This window comes from Notolepis coatsorum (assembly GCF_963971535.1).
Source record: "Notolepis coatsorum genome assembly, chromosome: 6".
NCBI classification, from domain to species: domain Eukaryota; kingdom Metazoa; phylum Chordata; class Actinopteri; order Aulopiformes; family Paralepididae; genus Notolepis; species Notolepis coatsorum.
The window spans coordinates 156,051,668-156,074,082 of NC_140170.1; the positions used below are offsets into that span (position 1 = coordinate 156,051,668).

General features: G+C 41.6%; 2 protein-coding genes across 3 annotated transcripts in view; both read right to left on the reverse strand.

Moving 5' to 3' along the window:
* LOC311230658 (activin receptor type-1B-like) overlaps positions 1-6,789 on the reverse strand; it is a 61,791-nt gene extending 55,002 nt beyond the window's left edge. For both annotated transcript variants that reach the window (XM_084317011.1, XM_084317010.1), the window contains exon 1: positions 6,640-6,789. In XM_084317011.1, the coding sequence (XP_084173137.1) occupies positions 6,640-6,703 (64 nt within the window). In that variant the 5' untranslated portion in view covers positions 6,704-6,789. The remainder of the gene's footprint in view (positions 1-6,639) is intronic.
* Positions 6,790-10,784: 3,995 nt separating this feature from the next.
* The window catches only part of ankrd33ab (ankyrin repeat domain 33Ab), a gene marked incomplete at both ends in the record, with an annotated part of 12,725 nt that continues 1,094 nt past the window's right edge, over positions 10,785-22,415 (reverse strand). Inside the window, 3 exons of the mRNA XM_084315780.1 lie at positions 10,785-11,620; positions 13,548-13,688; positions 22,181-22,310. Coding sequence (XP_084171906.1) covers positions 10,785-11,620; positions 13,548-13,688; positions 22,181-22,310 — 1,107 coding nt within the window. The remainder of the gene's footprint in view (positions 11,621-13,547; positions 13,689-22,180; positions 22,311-22,415) is intronic.

Consider the following 22,415-nt stretch of genomic DNA (forward strand, 5'->3'; position numbering starts at 1 on the left):
GCGAATCAGAGGCAGAGTAGGGCGGGTCTTCACAGCACGCCTGGTTGTCTCAACGAACTGAGGCAGTGTAGCGTATGGTAGGGCTGCACGATTAATCGTTTTTTAATCGAAATCGCGATTTGGAATGATGCAATTATCAAATCACCAAGCCTGCAATAAAAAAAAATCATTTAAACCAGGAAGTCCCATTGAGATACAAGATCTCCTTTGCAAGGGAGACCTGGCCAAGATGACAGCAATAACATTTGCAATACATCACACAGCAATAAAATGTGCGATACATCACACAAGAACATAATAAATGTGCATGTATACAATATACAATACATCACATGTAAACACAAAAACACAAAGCAGAATAGTCTACATCATAGGTGTCAAACTCACGGCCCGCGGGCCAAATGCGGCCCGCCACGTCATTTGATGTGGCCCCCCAAGAGCTCAGGGAATTTTTTATTTATTTTTTTTACATTAATATTGGGTTAAAAATAGCAGTGTTAAAATAATTGTGGGTTAATGCGTTAATAAAGCTTTAACTTTGACAGCCTTAGTTATTACACATTCTTACACATACATGTATGTTGAACATCTGAGGTATTGATGAAGTAACAAAGGAAAAAAGCCAAAAGCACTTCTTTGACAATTTTACAGCCCAAAATACAAAAAAGATCCAGGCGGAATAGGTAACAAAGGGTTGAAGAAATATTGTCTGAACTGTCAGATGCAAACTGGCTGTGTGACATAACCGAGCATCTCGCTCAATTGAATAAGAAGCTGTAGGGACGCAAACAAGTCCCACCCAAAACTTGACCAATATAGTTGTGAACTGAGACAACCCTTATTTTGTTATTTTTGAGTACAGTTACAGTTGTGTGTTCATGCAGACACATAATAGCAATTTCATTACGAATTGAAAATGGGGGACCCTGATGTAAACAAGTCGAAAGTCTTTCTCTGGTCTGCATCCCCTTAACAATTGTGTGTATTGAGCTGTACTGTACTGTACCCATTCTGCAATCTGTTCATTAAAGTTAATTAAACTATCTTCCATTAGTTGGATGTATGGCCTCTGCAAGGTTGTGTGCAGCCATTTGTTTTTGTAACATCTGCTACATCTGTCCCATGTGTTCTTTGCAGCTCACAGTTGTTAGTTATGCCCCTCTTGACTGTGACAAAAAGGTTTTGAACAAACTTAATGTCATAGCTTGTATTTGATGATATTCTTCTTTGTTATTTACTTGAATGGTTTGATCATTGATGGAGTAATATTGGGTTCTGATAAACTAAAATTATTTGTTAAAATAACATAAGCTAACATATATTTTTACATTTATGCAAATGCATATGCAATATGTATAACTTGAATAAGTAATAAATACAGAAACAACATGTTTAACAATATGTAAATGAATAGCTACATTTATTTTACATTACATTAACATTTATACGGTCTTTGGCCCTTTGAGGGCAACCATAATGCTGATGTGGCCCTCTGTGAAAATGAGTTTGACACCCCTGGTCTACATGATAGTAAAAGTGTATAATACAGGGTAATACAGTAATTTTTCAGTTGGGACCCGACTACAGAAAGCAGCAACATTCTTCTTGTAGGAAGTTATGTAATACAGATTTAAATTCACTAAGAGAGACCGGGGTGTCTAAGTGGATAATGGTCCTGTAGCCCATTCCATGCCCAAGGTGCGAAGCTTGAGAAAGCTGTTCCTAGCTAACCCTGCTCAAGACAGAGAAAACATCTGAGCTGAGTAAGGAAAGGGTGGGGGAGCGGGGCTTGGGGGCGGGGGGGGAGCCCGTCTCTCTCTCTCTACTGGTTCAATTAATGTTTAAGTAGAAAAACGTTGCACTATAAAAATGAACTGGATAGTTGATGATAATAAACATTTAACTTCATTAGCTGAAGTATTCTAAAATCATTTAAGCCATTCTCCTTTTCTGTGTGTGTGTGTGTGCACGTGTCTCATATCTGGTCTGACATCAGAGGAGTTTGATAGTATTTACCGAGGATTGCCAGATAATGTTGATATTTAAACACAAAGAAAATTATAATACAAAATAAATATACATGATCATGCAACATAAAAAAGATTTTTGTAGGAACAGTTTGGGAGAGGGAGGTAAGGGGTTTTAGATTGTGTGTTGTGAAGTTTACTTCAGAGAGGGAGAGTAAAGTACAGGAAAAAGGTACCGTACCGGTATCGATTCCCAGGTAAAAAGAAACATTTTCAGGCTCGGTGTCCCGAACAGACCCACCACGTAGGCCAGATGCAAGCCGCATTTTACAATAAACCTCTGTGGGGCTGCTTAAAAAAAGTTATAATCGCAAATGTAATCGCAATCGCAATATCTGTCAGGCAATCGAAGCTTCGGGGCCGAGCTTCGATTTGAATTCGAAGCTTCGGGGGGGGAAAAATAAATGTATTATAATATATATATTTCTTTTTTATCTTATGTTGTGGGACTTGTACAGCACTTTGGTAAACTTTGTTGTTTTTAAATGTGCTCTATAAATAAAGTGGATTGGATCATTTAAATTTTTTTTTTTTTAACTTCGTTTTTTTTTATGTTCGAAGCTTGTGCCATCTAACGAAGCTTCGAAGCTCATGCTACTTCGAAGTCTCATGATACTCCATGTTCACAATATAAAGTATGTTTGCACCACAAAATGTGAAGGGTCAGCAATGTTGGAAACTTGGGTATCATGGAACCTGCCCGAGTTTACCACTGGTATTTACCACTTGGTTAGTTTACCACTGATATTTACCACTTGTAGGGCTGTACCGAATGTAATTTGTTTACATTCGAAGCTTCTATTGAAGTTTTCTATTGAATGAAGCTTCGAATGTCTGTCGTCATATTTTATGTATTTAATATTTAATCTGTAACCAGTAACCACACTTGCGACCGTTTTCGGCTTGCCATTGCCGACTGCTTTGTTGTTGTTGAATCAAGTAAAATCCTAGGTAAGCGTGTATTGTGCGCATGAACGTTGACGTGAACGTGCGGCACACTTCATAGGTTTCGTTTTGCGGTAAACTAAACTTAAAATTCTAAAAGAAATATATATAAATAAAATTGCATTGCCGAAATGTGGCACCGGTGGATCTCACATGAATCGGTACTCGGTAGTACAGATGTGATTCGGTCGATACTCTTAAAAGTACCGGAATTGGTACTCATACGCTACTAGCTGTGAGGCACTCACTGTCTCCTACACATCATGCTCTTAAACAGAGTCCTCCTGAGAAGGTAGAGGCCTGTAGTTCAAAACCAGCGGTTGTACCCAACGCTCAGGAAAGAACAGGGTGAAAGAACACCAGTCTCGTAAAAAAACATTTCCAACATACAGTAATATGGACAACAAGTGCTAGGAGCTTTGTTGCCTCACAAAGTGCAGCAATTAATTTTATTATAGCATTAGGTTTACAGGCTGGCAACAGTGGGGCATAACTGTTTGTTAACTACCTCCAAGCAAGCAATGAGTCGGTCAAAGGTGTTTGGATCATTGCAGCCATATTAAAAGACACTTCAAATCCACGATTTGAATTGGAAAACAGTTACACCCTACTACTCAACAACCTTGGCACAGCAGGCAGGGGTTGGGGAGCATTCTCTGGGAGAGGGGGGTCATTTGCAGAAGACAAAACCATTATTTATCTTCCTACCTATGTTTTATAAGATATTCCTTTATTGATCACGTTGGAGAAATTCAGGTTGGTCATTTATGGTCTATTTATTATGGTCTATTATCTACCCAAGCTACCGTAGCTAAAGTAGGGGGAAATCCAGCCTCATCTACGTATGCGAAAGAAGAAGTAGGCATTCTACATAGATAACATCTCTGTGAATCTGACTCACACAGAGCCAATACAACACACTAAACCGGTGGTGGTAGATGACAAGGGGACAAGGAAAAGACACAACAACAAACATGAACGTATCCTAAACTGTCTTGCTTAGATGTATAGTTTGTTCCTTTTATTTCTTATGCCTGCTTGCTAGGAGACAAGAAATCGAAAATAAAGAAGGAGTGGACTGAGGCAGGAGGCTGTGTTTTACAACAATATCACATTTCAGCTTGGGCAAAAAAACAACAATGTAGGCTAGGCTATGTCAAGAGCAGGGAGAAGTTGCTCAGGCCTATTGTCAAGTCACAGTGAAGGCTGGCATTGGAAACAAGGTAGGCTGCTGCTTGGTGACAGCCAGGGATGTGCTGTATCGAGGAGGCTCATTTAGTCTAGAGAGAAGTAACAATTCGCCCCAATTAGGCTTAAAGCTCTTAGAACCATTCCGTCTGCCAGATTTGATAAGAAAGCCACAAATCTCCATTGTCCCAGAGTTTGGAGTTTGGACATTTCTAATCTCTAAATATTAGCCCACAACCAAAAGGAGCGTGGCACACACATGCAATCTATACTACCATATTCATAAAAACGATTAAGGTCAAGTTCATCTCACACAAAATATTCTATGATTAACTATGAGTTTGTTGGTTGGGTTTATCGTGAAACCAATGGCAGATCCCTCTCCCTCTCACAGTAGCAGTAATTTGGAACAACTCATAGTTACCCATATCATATTTTTTATTACAGTGAAATGACCTTAATTGCATTGTGTTTTCAATACCAACTTCAAGGAGGACCACTTTCAACTCAGGCAGATGGTGCTTATTGCATTTAACCATGTCATGGTACTTCTCTATTCAGTCCACTGGTCTATGCACTGAGTGCCACTTTCAATACAGCAGTTGGTGTTAGCGCACTCAAAGGGGCACTTCACCAAAAAGCAATGCAGATTTATTTTGCGCACAATCTCACACACATCCAACAACTCCAAACAGTTTTACACATGTTCACACATAAATTAATTACAGCACCATGAAATTATGTAGATGGTAAAATAGCAATGCCTTATATGGAATATGGACTGCTACCTTATAATAACAACACAAGGATTCAATGTTTCTGATGACATCCCTGGTGGCCATATTCAAACTAATTTACTCTCTCAATCTCTTTGAAGAACTGTCAAACTAAATTAATGTGTGCAAAACTGTTTAGAGTTTTTAGAGTTTGTGTGAGATTATGTTTTTTTTGTAGAAGTGGCCTTTAACATTTCCTATCTGGCAACGCTGTTCGTGGCTGAGTTAGCTAAAAGGACCGTTGAATGCATCGATAGTCAGTCCATACAGTGAATGTCCATCCTGTTCCGATCACGACGTTATCCAAACGAAGACATAACAAATGGTCAGTTTTGACCATTGAGCGTGTTGTCTCTGACCTGGACATTAGTAATGGACCATGGTCGGAAGTTGCTGGTCCCTGGCTTGCTATACTAGCATAATTATAGCTTTGCATTACAGCTGGAGATGAGCAAGCCTGAAAGGCTTGAAACAACGAGTTCAAACTAATGAAGATTTTGCACAGAAATATCAGAATTAACTCACACATGTGCTGCTGGACACAATATTTAAGTTTCTGTTGTTGTTTAATAACAACATAATAAGACATGTATGTCATAAATGTCTTGATGAAACAGTACTGTATATTTGTATGTCATAAATGTCTTGATGAAACAGTACTGTATATTTGTATGTCATAAATGTCTTGATGAAACAGTACTGTATATTTGTATGTCATAAATGTCTTGATGAATTGAAAATGGAGGACCCTGATGTAAACCAGACGAAAGTATTTTTCTGGTCTGCATCCTCTTAGTAGTTGTCTGTATTGAGCCGTATGTGCACAATCTGGACCTGAACAGAAGGTGGGGTGAGCATGGGGTACTATAGGCTTGCAAGACGTTCTTATCTCTATAGGCCATGCATGGCACAAGGAGAGAGAGACTGAATATATTTTTATTTTATTTCGTGCCTAAAATGTGTCACAAATTACGACTGCTTGCTCATGGCCAAATCCATTATTCTCACTTGCCAAATAGGCTAATTGATTCTGCCATAGTCAGCCAGGCAGGCAAACAGACATAATCCAATCTCTCTTGTACATTTATCATAACATAACAGCTACATTTGCTAACGTCACCTAAGATTTTCTGGCAAGATTATCAGACCATAAACAATTATCAATGCAACCGAGCGTTTCACTGATTGTCATCATCATCACCATCCGTTATAACCAAGTTATTAACTAGTACAGCTAACATTGGCAGCGTAGCGGGCGGTAACGTTACATGTAAATAAATACATTAACGTTAACAGCTGACGAATAGCATTTTATGTTTACATGGTATCGCATTACCAGACTGTGGCGGGGCATGTTTACATAATAATAAGCACAAACTGAGCTAACCTTAAAATGTAAGCTATGTTAGACAAGCTAGCGTCAACGTTTTATAGTAATAACTACCAGAATGGCTGCAGTAAATGCGAGCGGTAATGCGAGCGAATGTTATATTAGCAGGCAATGTATGCCTAACGTTAATCAAATATGATGTATATCCAAACGAATGCTGACCAGATTTTTTACTGGGGTCAACTCTTACTTGATTTGCGGCCAGCTAGTGTTAGCTCAACTAAGCTAGCTACAAATCCGTGCGCCATGTTGACAGCGATGCTGAGCCGAAGCTCGGACCACAGAACGTTAGTTTATGAACACAATTACTCACCGTCACAAATCCCGCACAGGACAGCATGTAGAACAAGCGTTAGCAACATTCCTATTTTAGCCATGATCAATTAATTCCCGGTGCATCGCATTAATGCCAATGCATTGAATTGTCCTGGCAAGGCGTGATGACAGCCAGCCGGCCAGACTGCTGCACACACTCAACAACAACAAACATACCCGACGAGCAGCAGGCAGCAGTAGACCAGAGAAGAGGTGTGTCACATTATGTCCCCAGATTACGGGCCCACAGTGGGTGTGTGTGTATGTATTATTTGGTTGTGACATTATTACCATTTGGTTAACCATTACCTACTAGTTTATATGAATAATTATTTAGTCATTATTATATTTTCAAAATAATGTAATTGCATCTTTTTCTTAAACCCCCAAAATGCCCTTCTGGCATGTCATGTGGCAAGAGTAGGACATATTAATGTCTTTTGTATGTGCCCAAGGATGAGAATCTCTCATAGTTGAGAATAGCCATACAACATCTAAAAAATGCATTCTCACACACACTCACACAGTCACACTCACACACACGCACACGCACACGCACACGCACGCACACACACACACACACACACACATACACACACCCACCCACCCACCCACACACACACACACACACACACACACACACACACACACACACACACGCTGAGTCAATGCATCCGTCATGCATTTTTTGTTTCAACCACAGGTATACACTTTGCTGACTTGTTTGAGAGAAGAGCGTGGCTGCTCCCTGGTGGAAGATTTGACCATATCCTCCAAATCATTGAGAAACCTTTCAGATTCATGAAAGAGCTAAAGACAGAGCTGGGCAGGTAACGCCAAAATCTTGATATGACCGTCACGATATATTCTTTCATATGAGCCAATCATAATTATAGTCAATACAGTTGGTGTAAAATATTGCTTTAAAGATTCATTTGAGTTTGACTGAAGTCTGCAGAAACCATGGGGTCTGTTGTGGTTTTTGAACATATACTTCAATGTGTTATCATGGCGAACTTCATTGTGGTATTCATCGTTTTCTGGCCGAGCCGCGTCTAAAGGAGCTGTTACCCGTTATGTTTCGTTCAGTACAGCGTTCTGCTCGCTATTGGACCAGCTTGTTTATACCTACTGTATACATTGAAAGCCTTTTCCACATGCACCTACATCTATCCGGCCACGCCAATTTCCGCCCCCTGTGGCTTTTGATCAAAACGTGTACCCCCCCCCCCCCCCCCCCCGCCTGGGGTAACCGGTTTTAAAAGCGGAGTGGCAGCGTTGGGGACCAAGGACTTGTTCTGGTTGCGCCGGACCAGATCAGTCCAGTCCGGTGTTCCGCCGGGTAACAGTCGAGCTTTGCTCGTACAATGTATCTGTCAGCCTGAGGGCCCTGTGCATTTCCAGGAGGAAATACCGGGGCGGACCTGACGTCACGGGGGCCCCTCCTCCCCCGCTCAGCGGGTGGGCCATTGAGGTACTGTTTTTTGGCAGTCAGCCCCTCTAAGCGCCCCTGTGTAGTTCGTGGTCCTCCAGGCACGGGTTGAGCCATGCTCTTGCTAAGGAACCTGTCGGCCTGGGTTAAAGGAGCAACCCTCTTTTGAGGAGTGGTTGTCTCCCCGGTATGCCAGTGGCAGAGTCAGCTCGCTGGCAGAGTCAGGGTTCGAAACCCCGACCCCACGAGATTATGACCCCATGAGATTAGGACATTATGAGGGAGAGCCTCCTCAGAGAGTTTCAGAGCCTCCTCCTCAGGGAGTTTCAGAGCCTCCTCAGAGAGTTTCAGAGCCTCCCCCTCAGTGAGAGAGCCTCCTCAGAGAGTTTCAGAGCCTCCTCCTCAGTCAGAGCCTCCTCCTCAGAGAGTTTTCATGGTGTACCAGACGCCCCCGGTGGTGTCGCAAGCAAACGCCTGGGGAGGTCTCGATGCCACGGCCTTGTTGTCCTCACCAGGTCCCTTTGGTCGGGTCCTGGCTCCTTGACTCGACAGAGAGCCCTGTTCCTCGGGTGGTCCATGGGGCTGGGACCTCCTCCGCGTCCCACCGCTAAGGCCTTGCTGGCGGAGTCAGGGTTCGGAACCCCGACCCCACGAGACGCCTCACTGGCAGTGTCAGGGTTTGACAACCCCGACCCCACGAGATGTGGAAGCGGTAACGCGAACATATGCTTCACATACGTTTTCACTTATAGTGAGCGGGATGCACGGTGGGGTAGACGTGGGCCTTTTTCCCCCGGTCTACTCGCCTTGTGCATCTTTTTGGGTGCTGCACGCTTTTTTCGCACAATCTGTGTTCTATCCCTCCACCCCTCACTAGGATGGGTGTGAGGGCCCTCAGGGGACCTCAGCGGGTGCATTTATCGGGCCTTCGCGTCCTGCTCCGCTCCTTGTGTCCAATAGCGAGCACTGAGGACCCCTGACTGTCTTTCGAATGAAGTTCAAGACTCGGGAAAGATGAGTATGGCCTCGCGCCACTGTTATATACGTAACCGGAAATGGACGTGGCCGGATAGATGTAGGTGGAAAATGCTTTCAATGTATACAGTAGGTATAAACGAGCTGGTCCAATAGCGAGCAGAACGCTTGCCTGAACTCACATAACTAGGGTTATAGGATAACCTTCGTTACCACGGGAATACAGAACTTCTTCCTTCTTGGACTGAATGCACTGTGGCCAGAATCAATGTTCTCCCATCACCACTGACTTTGCATTCCATGTCTAATGGCAGTTGTATAAACAGGACTATGAGGATTATAGTCTAAAATTATCTGAGGTTATTCTCCTATAATAGACTCAGCAGCACTCAGCCCGTGGACGTGAGAAAACATAACTGAAAAAATATTTTCTGTTACTATGTCCTTTATTTATAGCGTCAGACAAATGTGATATCAGATATGCACTCGTGAAGTTATTAAATTAAAGGAACACGCCAACATTTTGAGAAATGCGTTTACCGTCTTCTCCAGAGTCAGACAAGAAGATAGATACCGATTCCCCCTCTGTGCGTTCAGTAGAAAGCTATCTGGCTGCACGCTATAGCCTAGGTTAGCACAAATGAATGGAAGTGGATATGGACCAGCTAGCCTAGCTAAAAGCACCTCTCCTGGAGTTTTAAGCTAGGCTAGTGGTCCATATCCGCTTCCATTAAATGCATGGGATGAGAATGTTATGGGTGTTCTTTGGCAAAAGTAAAATGGCAGTCAAACCTGAACTGTGAAACTCCATTTTGATGGAACAACTGACCTACCTACAGAATAACCACTTATTTACAATAACAATAAATAAAACTACAGCAACAACAAAAACAAATACCTATGCCATATAATTATATATACAACGTTCTTCCTTGCGGAAGAAGACACTATGTCTATATTCATGGTTATATTAACCCTTTCATGTGTTTGATCTCACAATGGCTACGGGGCCATTGAAAGCTAGATAGTATAATTCTAAAATAGAGTTCTGAGAAAACATTCCAAAAGACTCACACCTGAGAAGGCTATTATGCATATGTGCGCATACATAACACAGGTCTCTGTTTTATGTGTGTGTGATGAGGTAGATATCCTAGAGACACCAGGATTGTGGCCGTCACAACTAAACTAATAAGTCATTAAAGCTCTCTGTTTTTGCCATGTAGCCTAAATATCAGGTATATTCATGCAGATCCTTGAAAAGGTTAGTCTTGTAAATGGAGAATATTTATCTTAATGTAAAATACGGAACCGGTTATCTTGTTAGCATTTCACTGTAATGTACATGTACTTTATATGTGACAAATAAAAACAAACTTGAAACTTGTTACAGTACAAACATTACAATCAAACGCTTCTCAGCTTCAGAATGCTGTCATTAGTCCTTGTTTGAAGTAATATGTCAATCATTTTTAGACCAATGAAAATGTTGCACATCTCATGTTTTGGATTTTGCTGGTTGGGCTACCCCTCAATTTATGGATTTGGTATTAATGAAATGATTATGTCTTTGTCTTTTGAATGCTTACAACGTTAGGATTAACTTTGGTTTCAGCTATCTCAGAACTTTAGGTATTAATATTTCCGACGACCCCCCCCCCCCCCCACACACACACCCCCATTCAGATTACACAATATATATCATAATATATATTTTATACATCGGCATTTTCTTCTTATTTCTTCGCCTTCTTCTCCTTCTTCGCTTTCTTCTTCCTCTTCTTCTCTTTCTTCTCACTCTCCTCCTTTTCTTTCTCAGCCTTTTCTTTCTCATTCTTCTTCTCTTTCCTGATCTCCTTGTACCTCCACGTGGGTGGCTCCAGGAAGCCCTGCTGGAACCTCTTCTTCTTCTCTTTCTTTGGCGTGGCCTCTGCAGACCTGCTTATGTTGATCTGGGGGATGCAGCCCGAGGGGAACACACTGTTCCTACGGGACATGCTGCGGGGGATGAAATGAGTGACCTTGGCCGAGGCCATGGACATCATGCTCCCCCGACGGTCGCAGCAGTTCCCGATGGACTCCGACGCTCGTACGGTGGGAGCGCTGGTGCACACGGAGCCGTTGCTGTGGCACACCCGCTTCTCCTCCAGCTCCTTCACCGTGTGCTTCTTCGCCAGCTCCGGCACGGCTAAGCGCCTCTTCCCCACCTCGGGGGGGCTGGTGGGGCAGAGTGGACGGCATCCGGTCGCTACCAGGGGACTGTGGATGCTGGTGGTCATGCGCACCATGTGGTCCAATGCCCCGTTGTCCTGGGGGTCGCGAGGCAGTCTAAAACCGAAGGTGTTTTTGAGCCGCTGCGTAATCTTTGCCCCGGTGCTCCTCTCAGCCGTGGCCTTGGCGACCCTCTGCTTGAGCTGAGGCCACTCGGGTACATAACTCTCGCAGAACTGCTCGGCCTTTGGCCGCAGGGCGAGGCGGCGGAGGCGGAACAAGGTTTCATAGCGGCCTGTTTTCAGTGCCCAGTCCTGAGCACATTTACCACGTGTCTCGTCCACCGCGTATATGTCAGCCCCTGAACAGAAAGAAAGCAGAGAATTGGCACAAGGAATTATTATTTATGTGCTTGTTTAAAGGCCCAAACTGTTATCCACACATAAACAAATAGTTAGCCCCGCAATAGAAAATAACAAATAGCAATCGAGACATGTTTTCATTCTCTAGTAGAGTCTAGTTGACTGACTGAGTTGAGTTCATGATACACAGATTAACAGTAGACATTTTTAAATGTGTTGCTGTATTTAGTTTGTTTACGTTGGCAATAGTTGGTAAGACACTGGAGTAAAATAGACATAATCCGCTTTCCGGTAGCTCCAAATTATTATTATTATTATTATTATTATTATTATTATTATTATTATTATTATTATTATTATTATTATTATTATTATTATTATTATTATTATTATTATTATTATTATTATTATTATTATTATTGTTATTATTATTATTATTATTATTATTATTATTATTATTATTATTATTATTATTATTATTATTATTATTATTATTATTATTATTATTATTATTATTATTATTATTATTATTATTATTATTATTATTATTATTATTTATTTTTTTTTATCTGCAGATAAAACTTTTCAAGATTATATGTTGACTTCTGTTGATCTCCCAATTACGTGGTCTAAAAGAAAATCACTGATTGGGCCTTTAAGGATGAAATAATCCTTTAATTGTATTTTTCTTTTTAAATCAAATATTGTGTAACGTTAACCTGGGCTGGGATCAAAGGTTAAGAACCAGGTTTGGAAAACAAACTATAATTGGGTTCCAACTTCCAGCACGCCTAACACATTGATGTAAAACAGAAATAGTGGTGAGAAGAGACTTACTATAAATAGCCCCGCAAACAGTTAATCTATACTGCCAGCCAGCGAATAGTAAGTCTAAGATTACCAAGACATGTGTTGGTAATCAGAATGGGGTGGTAATCAGAATGATCTCTTAAACCAGTTCACAGAGAGTTAACTGGCTACAAATAGAGGTGGAAGGTCGCCCCCAAAAGAGTCGCCTGCTGGGGTTGAGTCTCAACACGGTCTTGAGTCACAGTTGTCTCCTGGTTAATGACTCAGAGTAAATATTCTGTTAGAGTTAGTTGACTCTATTTGACACCACACATATATTTAATTTCAATGCAAACCCATGGCTGTCCTGGTGGAAATAAATGCTTCTTAGATGTCGCAGTGACAAGGATTGGTACGAGCAACAGCAACCCTTTCCTAACACGTCAATGGTCAAGGTAGTAGCAGCTCTTCAACATCTAAAGTTTTACTTCTTGTACGGTATATCTAGGTTGCATTTATATGACAGGAACAGATTTTTAATTTTTTTTTATCACTGTAGTCCTTCTGTCAAGGATACCGGTGTGCTTCTCGTATATCTTGTTACAGCAGCTACTGCTCTGCACCGCTGTGCATATCATTTCCCAGGATGAAAACTTCCGGAGGAGAATGCCCCCGGACCCCCCTAGAGGGTTCAAGGTTCACCCACCACAGTCTCACTAAATCCTGTGGGAAACACTGTACCGTATATATATATATATATATATATATATTCATTCTCACTGCATATATACCTATCCTCACCTGCCTGTACTTACCTGTACATAGTCCTTTACTATATCTATATCTATATCCTACTCTTACTAGTTACGCTGCTGGCCAGTAGTAGTCATACTGTCTTTATTTATTATACTACAACTCTGTACATACATTTGATTAGTACACTCAGTAGTACTAATTTGTATATTTTCTACCCAGTTCAACCACCTGTACATTGTATATTGCTGTTGCACTTTACTGCTACATTTACAACAAATCTCTTTTTATTGTAGCTACTGTACTTGTGCTGTATGATGACAATACATTTTAATGTAATCTAAGCTAATCTAATTCTGAGGTGGACCCGGCTCTTCTACATACCAGCCATGATGAGGGTGGCCACAATGTCAGGGCGGCCAGTGATAGCAGCTTTCATGAGGGCAGTGAAACTACGGCCGTCCCGTATCTCTGTGTCTACACCGGGGAAGTAGTTTAACATATACATCACAGAGCTGATGTGACCTGGAGGACAACACAGAATGGAGAGGTAAGAACTCTGAATGACATGAACTCTGGAAGATCATAGTGGTGAAAGGTCACTCATCCCTGAAGTGATTGATTGATTGATTGATTGAAAACTTTATTAACAGATTGTAGAATGGGTACAGTATACAGCTCAATAGGGGATGCAGACCAGAGAAAGACTTTCGTCTTGTTTACATCAGGGTCCCCCATTTTCAATTCATCATAACATATATGACATACACGACATACAGATAGACAGTACTGCTACATCTATACATTTATGACATACCAGATTTGCAAATACAGTACTGTTTGTAATACAAAAAGAGTCCAGAAAAGAGAGTATATACATTTGACGTAGAAACTATACATTGGAGGAGGTTGGGTAGGTGGGGTGGGGGGTTGGGGGGGGGGGGGTTGGGTGGATGGGTGGGGGGGGGGGCTGTACATTGGAGGTGTTTGGGTGGGTGGGGTGGGGGGGGGGGGGGGGGGACACTGTAACTGTACAAGCAAAACTGTACATTGGAATATTGACGAAACCATACTTGGTCATTTACTGTACATTGGAGGGGGTTGGGTTAGGACATTTACAGGGGCCAGTTTCGAATTGCAGTCTCCCGTAGGTGTTCTTTGAGAGTGGTTTTGAAAGTGGGTAGTGATTCACATTCCTTTACAGCTGTGGGTAGGGCGTTCCACATTGATGTGGCCTAATTGCTAAACGTGTTTAGTCCCGTGTTTGAGCCGAATCTGGGTTTAACATGATTTGTGGAGCTCCCTCTGGTGTTGTGGTCGTGGTATTCACTGACATTTGGGAAGTATTTTGACATGTACATAGGTACCTTGGTCGTGTAGTGTATCTTGTAGACCAGGCCCATTGCAAGTTGCTGTACTCTGTCGTCTACTCTAAGCCATCCTAGTTTGTCAAAGTGGGCAGGGGTGAGGTGGGTTCTAGGAGTAAGGTCAAGCAGTAGTCTGACCAGTTTGTTTTGAGATGTTTGTAATTTTGTTTTTAGCGCCTTTGAGGTGCTTTGGTACCATGAGGTGCAAGCCTAAGCATAACCACTTTGAAAGAGGGCCTAAGCATAACCACTTCGAAAGAATGCCTAAGCATAACCACTTCGAAAGAATGCCTAAGCATAACCACTTCGAAAGAATGCCTAAGCATAACCACTTCGAAAGAATGCCTAAGCATAACCACTTCGAAGCAGAGAATAATGTACAAGGCGGAAGAGACCCTTCGGAGCTAAACCAGTCAGAGAGGGTCTTTTCTTCTTCGCTGTACGCGGCCTAGCCAATCAGAGAGCGTCTTTGCAAACAGAGGCTACGGGAAAACATCACGCCGTTCAACCTTTCTGATTGGTTGAAAATGGCCTTCATGTTTGAACTACATCGCTCCACCTACTGCTTTGGCATTGTACTACATGTCATACATCACTCGGTGCTCACGAGACAAAACTACGTCTAACTTGCCTGCCAATACGCAGCGTTCTGAAAAGCTAAATGAAACGCTTCGTTTTGGCTATAGTGTAACCGCAGCCTAAGGCAAGCCAATAGAATTGTCTCGGACCCCTCCCATGTTTTACAAGCCGAGTATGAGCTACTGCCCTCTGAGAGGAGGTTTAGAGTTCCACGCTCTAGACTAAATAGGTTTAAAAACTCCTTTATTCCGTTTTCAGTTCAACTTTTAAATAGCGCCAGATAAATGGTCGGCAATTATCGAATAATCGATATTTGGTCGTAATATTATCGATATTCGATCAACGATATTTGGTCATACTATATGTGTTACCAGACATCCTGCTGTGCTGGTACTTTTTTTGTATTTTTTATATTGTTTACCTTCTTTGTTTGGAGTCAGTTGCGTCATGTCTGTATGTATGTGTTTGTGGCTGCAGTGTGGGTGTAAGCCCAAGACAAATTTCCCAGCTGATGGGACAATAAAGTGACTCTTGACTCTTGACTTGACAACGCTTTAGATGGCCTTTTTTTTGTGCAGCGACCAGCAGCTCTATAGGTAGCTCTGTCGGTCGGTCGTTTGGTCCACAAAAGTCTGTGGTCTATTGCAAATGCACGCTTGTTTCTGTAATTACTGTGTATACATGAATATAGGCCTGCCATTCACTTGAACCTGATATAGATATCATATTTTTTGTTCAGATTGTTGATTGAGTTTATCGTGAAACCAATGCCAGGTCTCTCTCTCTCTCTCTCTCTCTCTCTCTCAAAATCAAAATCAAAATAATCACATATTATTTTAACATTGTGTTTTCAATACCAACTTCAAGGAGGACCTGCTTGCACTCTGTCACCTTCAACTCAGGCAGATGGTGCTTATTGCATTTAACCATGAATGAATGAAAACTTTATTTAACAGATTGCAGAATGGGTACAATACAGTACGGCTCAATACACACAATTGTTAAGGGGATGCAGAACAGAGAAAGACGTTTTCTTGTTTACATCAGGGTCCCCCATTTTCAATTAATAGTAATATTTATGACATACACAACAAAGCAGGATAGCCGGACCAGCACTCACAGGTTCAATGTTTTTTAATTGGCAGCCTGAATCAAAGCAGACATGTTTCGGACTAATGTCCTTCTTCAGTGGTATGGCTAGCACTGGAAATGAATTCAAGGTGATGATTAAATACACCTGGCAGGTAAATGACACGGCAGGAAATGACATCACAACGCAGGTGTGCCTATGCAATATGACTAAATGAATGACCTATCAAAATAGAGTACAATCATAATTTATGCATATGTATAGATATATCTATATCTATCATCAATAAATATTTATAAACAATACAATACAAAACGAAACAAAATTACCAGAAACTTGATAACATATAACATGCCCTTTCATTTATAGGGCTAATTGAGCCACTTTACTTGAATTGAATTAATTAATTTCAAATTATCCATAGGGCATCTAGTTTGGCAACAAACAACATCTTAAATCAGACCAGAAATAACAATGTGGGAGTAAGGAGGTTAAAGGAAACAGGTTAAGACGTTCTCTTCATTCATACCTTTAGGTTCGATACAATTAAACAGGTGGATATAATAACATTCACGTTGCAGCAGCAGCTTGTGTCTGTCTCCACCTCGCGCTGGCCTGAGTACTAGCTCTAGTCCCATATATTTGAGGTCGTTGACGGTATGCTTACACTTAGAGAAATGCCGAGCTACCGATGACTTGACATCTAAATTCCTCACAGCACATTTATGTTCACTTATTCTTGATTTAAAGGCTCTCGTTGTTTTGCCCACATAGGAAAAATTACAAGGACATTTTAGCAAATACACCAGATTGGACGAATTACACGTTATCCGTCCTTTGACTCGGATATTTTTCCCCGTTTTTGGATGTGCGAAAAATTTATCTTTAATCATACCCTGGCACTGAACACAGGATTGGCAGGGAAAATTTCCGTCTGGGATGTTGGACATAAAATGAGAAGGTTTCTTTAAGGGCAAATCAGTTTTGACTAGGAGATTAGATAAATTTGCTTGTCTCTTGTAAAAATAGTTAGGCGAATGCTGAAACGCTGTCCCTATGAGAGGGTCGGACTGCAGAATATGCCAATGTTTATTGACAATAGTCCGCGTGTCTCTCGTAATAGGGCTGTAAGTAGACACGAAAGATACTTTGTCAGGTTTATCTTCTTTCTTTCTGGGGGTAAACAACGTGGCCCTGTCGATATGCTTGGTTTTATTAAAGGCTTTTAGTGTCAAATCAGCACTATATCCTCTCTCGTGGAAACTGCCACGGAGTACCTTTGCTTGTGCAATAAATGTATCGTCAGTATCACATATTCTCTTATAGCGAAGTATTTGGCTATAAGGAAGACTGTTCTTCAAGGCTGGGGTGTGATAACTAGAATAATGTAAGAACGAGTTACGATCCGTCTCCTTTTTAAAAACCTCTGTGTGTAATGAGATGCCATCTGGGGCTTTCTTGATCAAAACATCGAGGAAGGGTAAATTATACATATCAAACTTTAATGTAAACTTTATCGTTCTTCTACAGGAGTTCAGGTACTCAAGGAAGGCAAAAAGTTCGGATGATGAACCAGACCAAATAAAAAACAGATCGTCAATATAGCGCATATACGATTTGACACATTTCTCAAACGGGTTATTATTAAAGATATGATCCACTTCATATTTGGACATATACAGATTGGCTAGGTTCACAGCGGCTGGAGAGCCCATGCTGAGGCCTCTGTTTTGTAAATAGTATTTATCTTGGAATCTAAAATAGTTTCTAGTTAGAACTAGATCCGTTAAACTAACCAGCGCTTCTGTAGGGGGGAGTAATACTTCCCTCGAGTTTAAATAAAAACTCAGCGCGTCCAGCGCATCTGCATGTGGAATGCTGGGGTAAAGGCTGACTACATCTATGGTAACTAGTAAGTCTGTAGGACTAATGTTGCAGGACGAGAGCCTGTTCAAAAAAGTAGTAGTATCCTTCAAGTAACCACGCTGAGAAGAGGCCAAATCCTTAATATGCGCATCAATGAACTGAGAGATTTTTTCTGTGGCAGAGCCAATACCGGAAACAATAGGTCTACCAGGAGGGTTAATCATATCCTTATGGATTTTAGGTAAAGTGTAAATAATAGGAGTAACCGGGTACTCTACGAACATAAACTTGAATTCATTTTCTGTAATTGCCTCAGACAATCTCAGGCTTTTAAGGACCGTTTTGATTTCCGTAGAAAATCTGAACACAGGGTCTGAATTTAGAAGGGTATATACCTCAATCTCATTCAATTGTCTGTTTATCTCAGATATATACGAGCTCTTGTTTTGGAGCACGATACCAGACCCCTTGTCAGCTTTTCTAAAAATTAAATCTTCCTTCTTCATGAGCTCCTTCAGTGCTGCAGACTCCGATTCAAGTAAATTTGGATAAAGATGGGCTTTGTGACTGGTCTCACATAACTTAAGGACATCATTTTGTACTAATCTGCAGAAAGTTTCAACTGAGGGAGGATTGAGATGGGGAGTAAACAGACTACGGGGTTTAAATACTTTTCTTTTAAAGGTGTCTGGCTCTATCTCAGGCCTAGCATCAGCATCATCATCACTTATCAACACATTTTCATTAGCGTATTGAGTTCTCTTATCAAACCCTCTGGCATAAAATGCTTTCAACTTAATATTTCTAAAAAACTTAAATAGTTCTACCTTAGTAGTAAATGCATCCACCTTGCGGGCTGGTACAAAAGATAAACCTTTAGACAGGATATTATGATGTGGGTCGCTCAATAATACATCTGAAATGTTGACAATGTTAGATGTAATGCTCATCACCGGAACCGTGGATTTTTTCCTCTGGCCCCGCCTCGTCTTCCTATGGGTTCTCTCTCCGGTCGGGGCGGGAGCGGAGCGTCCTGCTCGCCTCGAAAAACAGACTGGCTCCGGAGCGGGTATCTGCCTGGCTGAGAGGGCGCCTCGTCGGAGCTCACCGCTGTGGAGGAGGAGTCGGTATGTCGTTGCCTGTCTCTGGGCTGCCAAGTCGGCCTGCGGTTCCTGGAAGGTGGATTGTGGAGCCATGGATACACCATATGTGTTGCGTAGTCTTGAACATCTCTTCTCCTCTTGGCTCTCTTGTGCAGTTCGATGTCCTGTTTATACTTATCAAGTTTCTGGTTCACTGACACGAGCAGTTCGGTCAGTTGGTCAGGGGTTAGAATAGTTTTAATTTCTTCCTCTAACAAGGCAAGATCCTCTCTGACTTTGGCTAATTTAGAGCCTTCATTATCTATGATTAAAAGCAGTAGATCCATGGAACACTTATCCAGGATCGAACACCACTTTTCACAGAACTCAGGTGAATCTCTTCCCAGCGTGGGTTCTTTGTTGATGCGAAGGCCCCTCGGTATAATGGCATCCTGCCAGTAATTGGTGAGGGTCGTACCGTGGAGTAGGGTACGCGTCTCTCTCTGCCTTAGACGTGAGAGCGACAAGGCCAGTGCTTCTCTTCCTTTGGGTGGAGCAGGTGCCGAACTCTCTGGCACTGGGAATAAGCTGCAGATTCTGTCGCTTTCCCCCTTGGAAAAAGCAAAGCCTCTTTTCTCCATGTTTAGCAGTATGAGCTGCTGTCGTCCTCCAGGGAATTGGGTTCGTAGAAAAATGTTTGGAGCTGCAGGTCTCGAAAGCTATTTGGGTAGCTTTGAATCAATATAGTCAAGTTAGACCGCGCTCACAAGTACTCACACTGGGTGCTGTAATCCCATAAAGTTCAGTATAACAAAGCAGGATAGCCGGACCAGCACTCACAGGTTCAATGTTTTTTAATTGGCAGCCTGAATCAAAGCAGACATGTTTCGGACTAATGTCCTTCTTCAGTGGTATGGCTAGCACTGGAAATGAATTCAAGGTGATGATTAAATACACCTGGCAGGTAAATGACACGGCAGGAAATGACATCACAACGCAGGTGTGCCTATGCAATATGACTAAATGAATGACCTATCAAAATAGAGTACAATCATAATTTATGCATATGTATAGATATATCTATATCTATCATCAATAAATATTTATAAACAATACAATACAAAACGAAACAAAATTACCAGAAACTTGATAACATATAACATGCCCTTTCATTTATAGGGCTAATTGAGCCACTTTACTTGAATTGAATTAATTAATTTCAAATTATCCATAGGGCATCTAGTTTGGCAACAAACAACATCTTAAATCAGACCAGAAATAACAATGTGGGAGTAAGGAGGTTAAAGGAAACAGGTTAAGACGTTCTCTTCATTCATACCTTTAGGTTCGATACAATTAAACAGGTGGATATAATAACATTCACGTTGCAGCAGCAGCTTGTGTCTGTCTCCACCTCGCGCTGGCCTGAGTACTAGCTCTAGTCCCATATATTTGAGGTCGTTGACGGTATGCTTACACTTAGAGAAATGCCGAGCTACCGATGACTTGACATCTAAATTCCTCACAGCACATTTATGTTCACTTATTCTTGATTTAAAGGCTCTCGTTGTTTTGCCCACATAGGAAAAATTACAAGGACATTTTAGCAAATACACCAGATTGGACGAATTACACGTTATCCGTCCTTTGACTCGGATATTTTTCCCCGTTTTTGGATGTGCGAAAAATTTATCTTTAATCATACCCTGGCACTGAACACAGGATTGGCAGGGAAAATTTCCGTCTGGGATGTTGGACATAAAATGAGAAGGTTTCTTTAAGGGCAAATCAGTTTTGACTAGGAGATTAGATAAATTTGCTTGTCTCTTGTAAAAATAGTTAGGCGAATGCTGAAACGCTGTCCCTATGAGAGGTCACCACCTTGAATTCATTTCCAGTGCTAGCCATACCACTGAAGAAGGACATTAGTCCGAAACATGTCTGCTTTGATTCAGGCTGCCAATTAAAAAACATTGAACCTGTGAGTGCTGGTCCGGCTATCCTGCTTTGTTATACTGAACTTTATGGGATTACAGCACCCAGTGTGAGTACTTGTGAGCGCGGTCTAACTTGACTATATTGACATACACAACATACATGACATTTATGGCATAGGGACATACATGACATACAGGTATTTAGTACTGTTACATTTGTGACATATACGATATGCAAATATACAGTACTGTTACCCACAGATCCTGACAGAGTATATACATATGATGGGGAGGGGACTGTACATTAGGAGGGGGTGGGTGGGTGGGAGAGAAATATACATACGGTGGGGAGGAGACTGTCTATTAGGAGGGGGTGGGGGTGGGGGGTTTGGAAATTTATGGTGGCCAGTTTAGAATTGCAGCCTCCCGTAGGTGCTTTTTAAAAGAGCGGTTTTGAATGTGGGTAGGGATTCACATTCCTTTACAGCTTTGGGTAGGGCGTTCCACATTGATGTGGCATAATTGCGAAACGTGTTTAGTCCCTTGTTTGAGCCGAATCTGGGTTTAACATGATTTGTTGAGCTTCCTCTGGTGTTGTGGTCGTGGTATTCACTGACCTTTGGGAAGTATTTTGACATGTACATGGGTACCTTAGTCGTATAGTGTATCTTGTAGACCAGGCCCATTGCAAGTTGCTGTACTCTGTTGTCTACTCCATGTCATGGTACTTCTCTATTCAGTCCACTGGTCTATGCACTGTGCCACTTTCAATACAGCAGTTGGTGCTAGCACACTCAAAGGGGCACTTCACTAAAAAAACAATGCTGAGTACAGAGATATTCAAAGACTTATATGACAGACACAGATATTACAATGACAGCAGTCGACATCTCATCTCAGTGACAACACAATAACACCAAACAGAAGACTATATATATATATATATATATATATATATATATATATATATATATATATATATATATATAGGACTTGCCTGCTTGAGAAGCGATCATCAGTTAGGACTTGCCTGCTTGAGAAGCTATCATCAGTTAGGACTTGCCTGCTTGAGAAGCTATCATCAGTTAGGACTTGCCTGCTTGAGAAGCGATCATCAGTGCTGTGTTGCCGTCGTTGTCCTGGTGGTTGATGTCCAGGTGGGGACAATGGTGAAGGCCGTATACAATGTCCAAGAAACCTTTACAGCAAGCCACCATCAGACCGTTCTGTTGGCAAGTAAAGGAAATTATCAAACCGTAAAACAATAGGATTTTATTTTAAGGATCAAAGCTCTGATTGAATCAATTGGTTAGAGATTTCTGATGACCTGT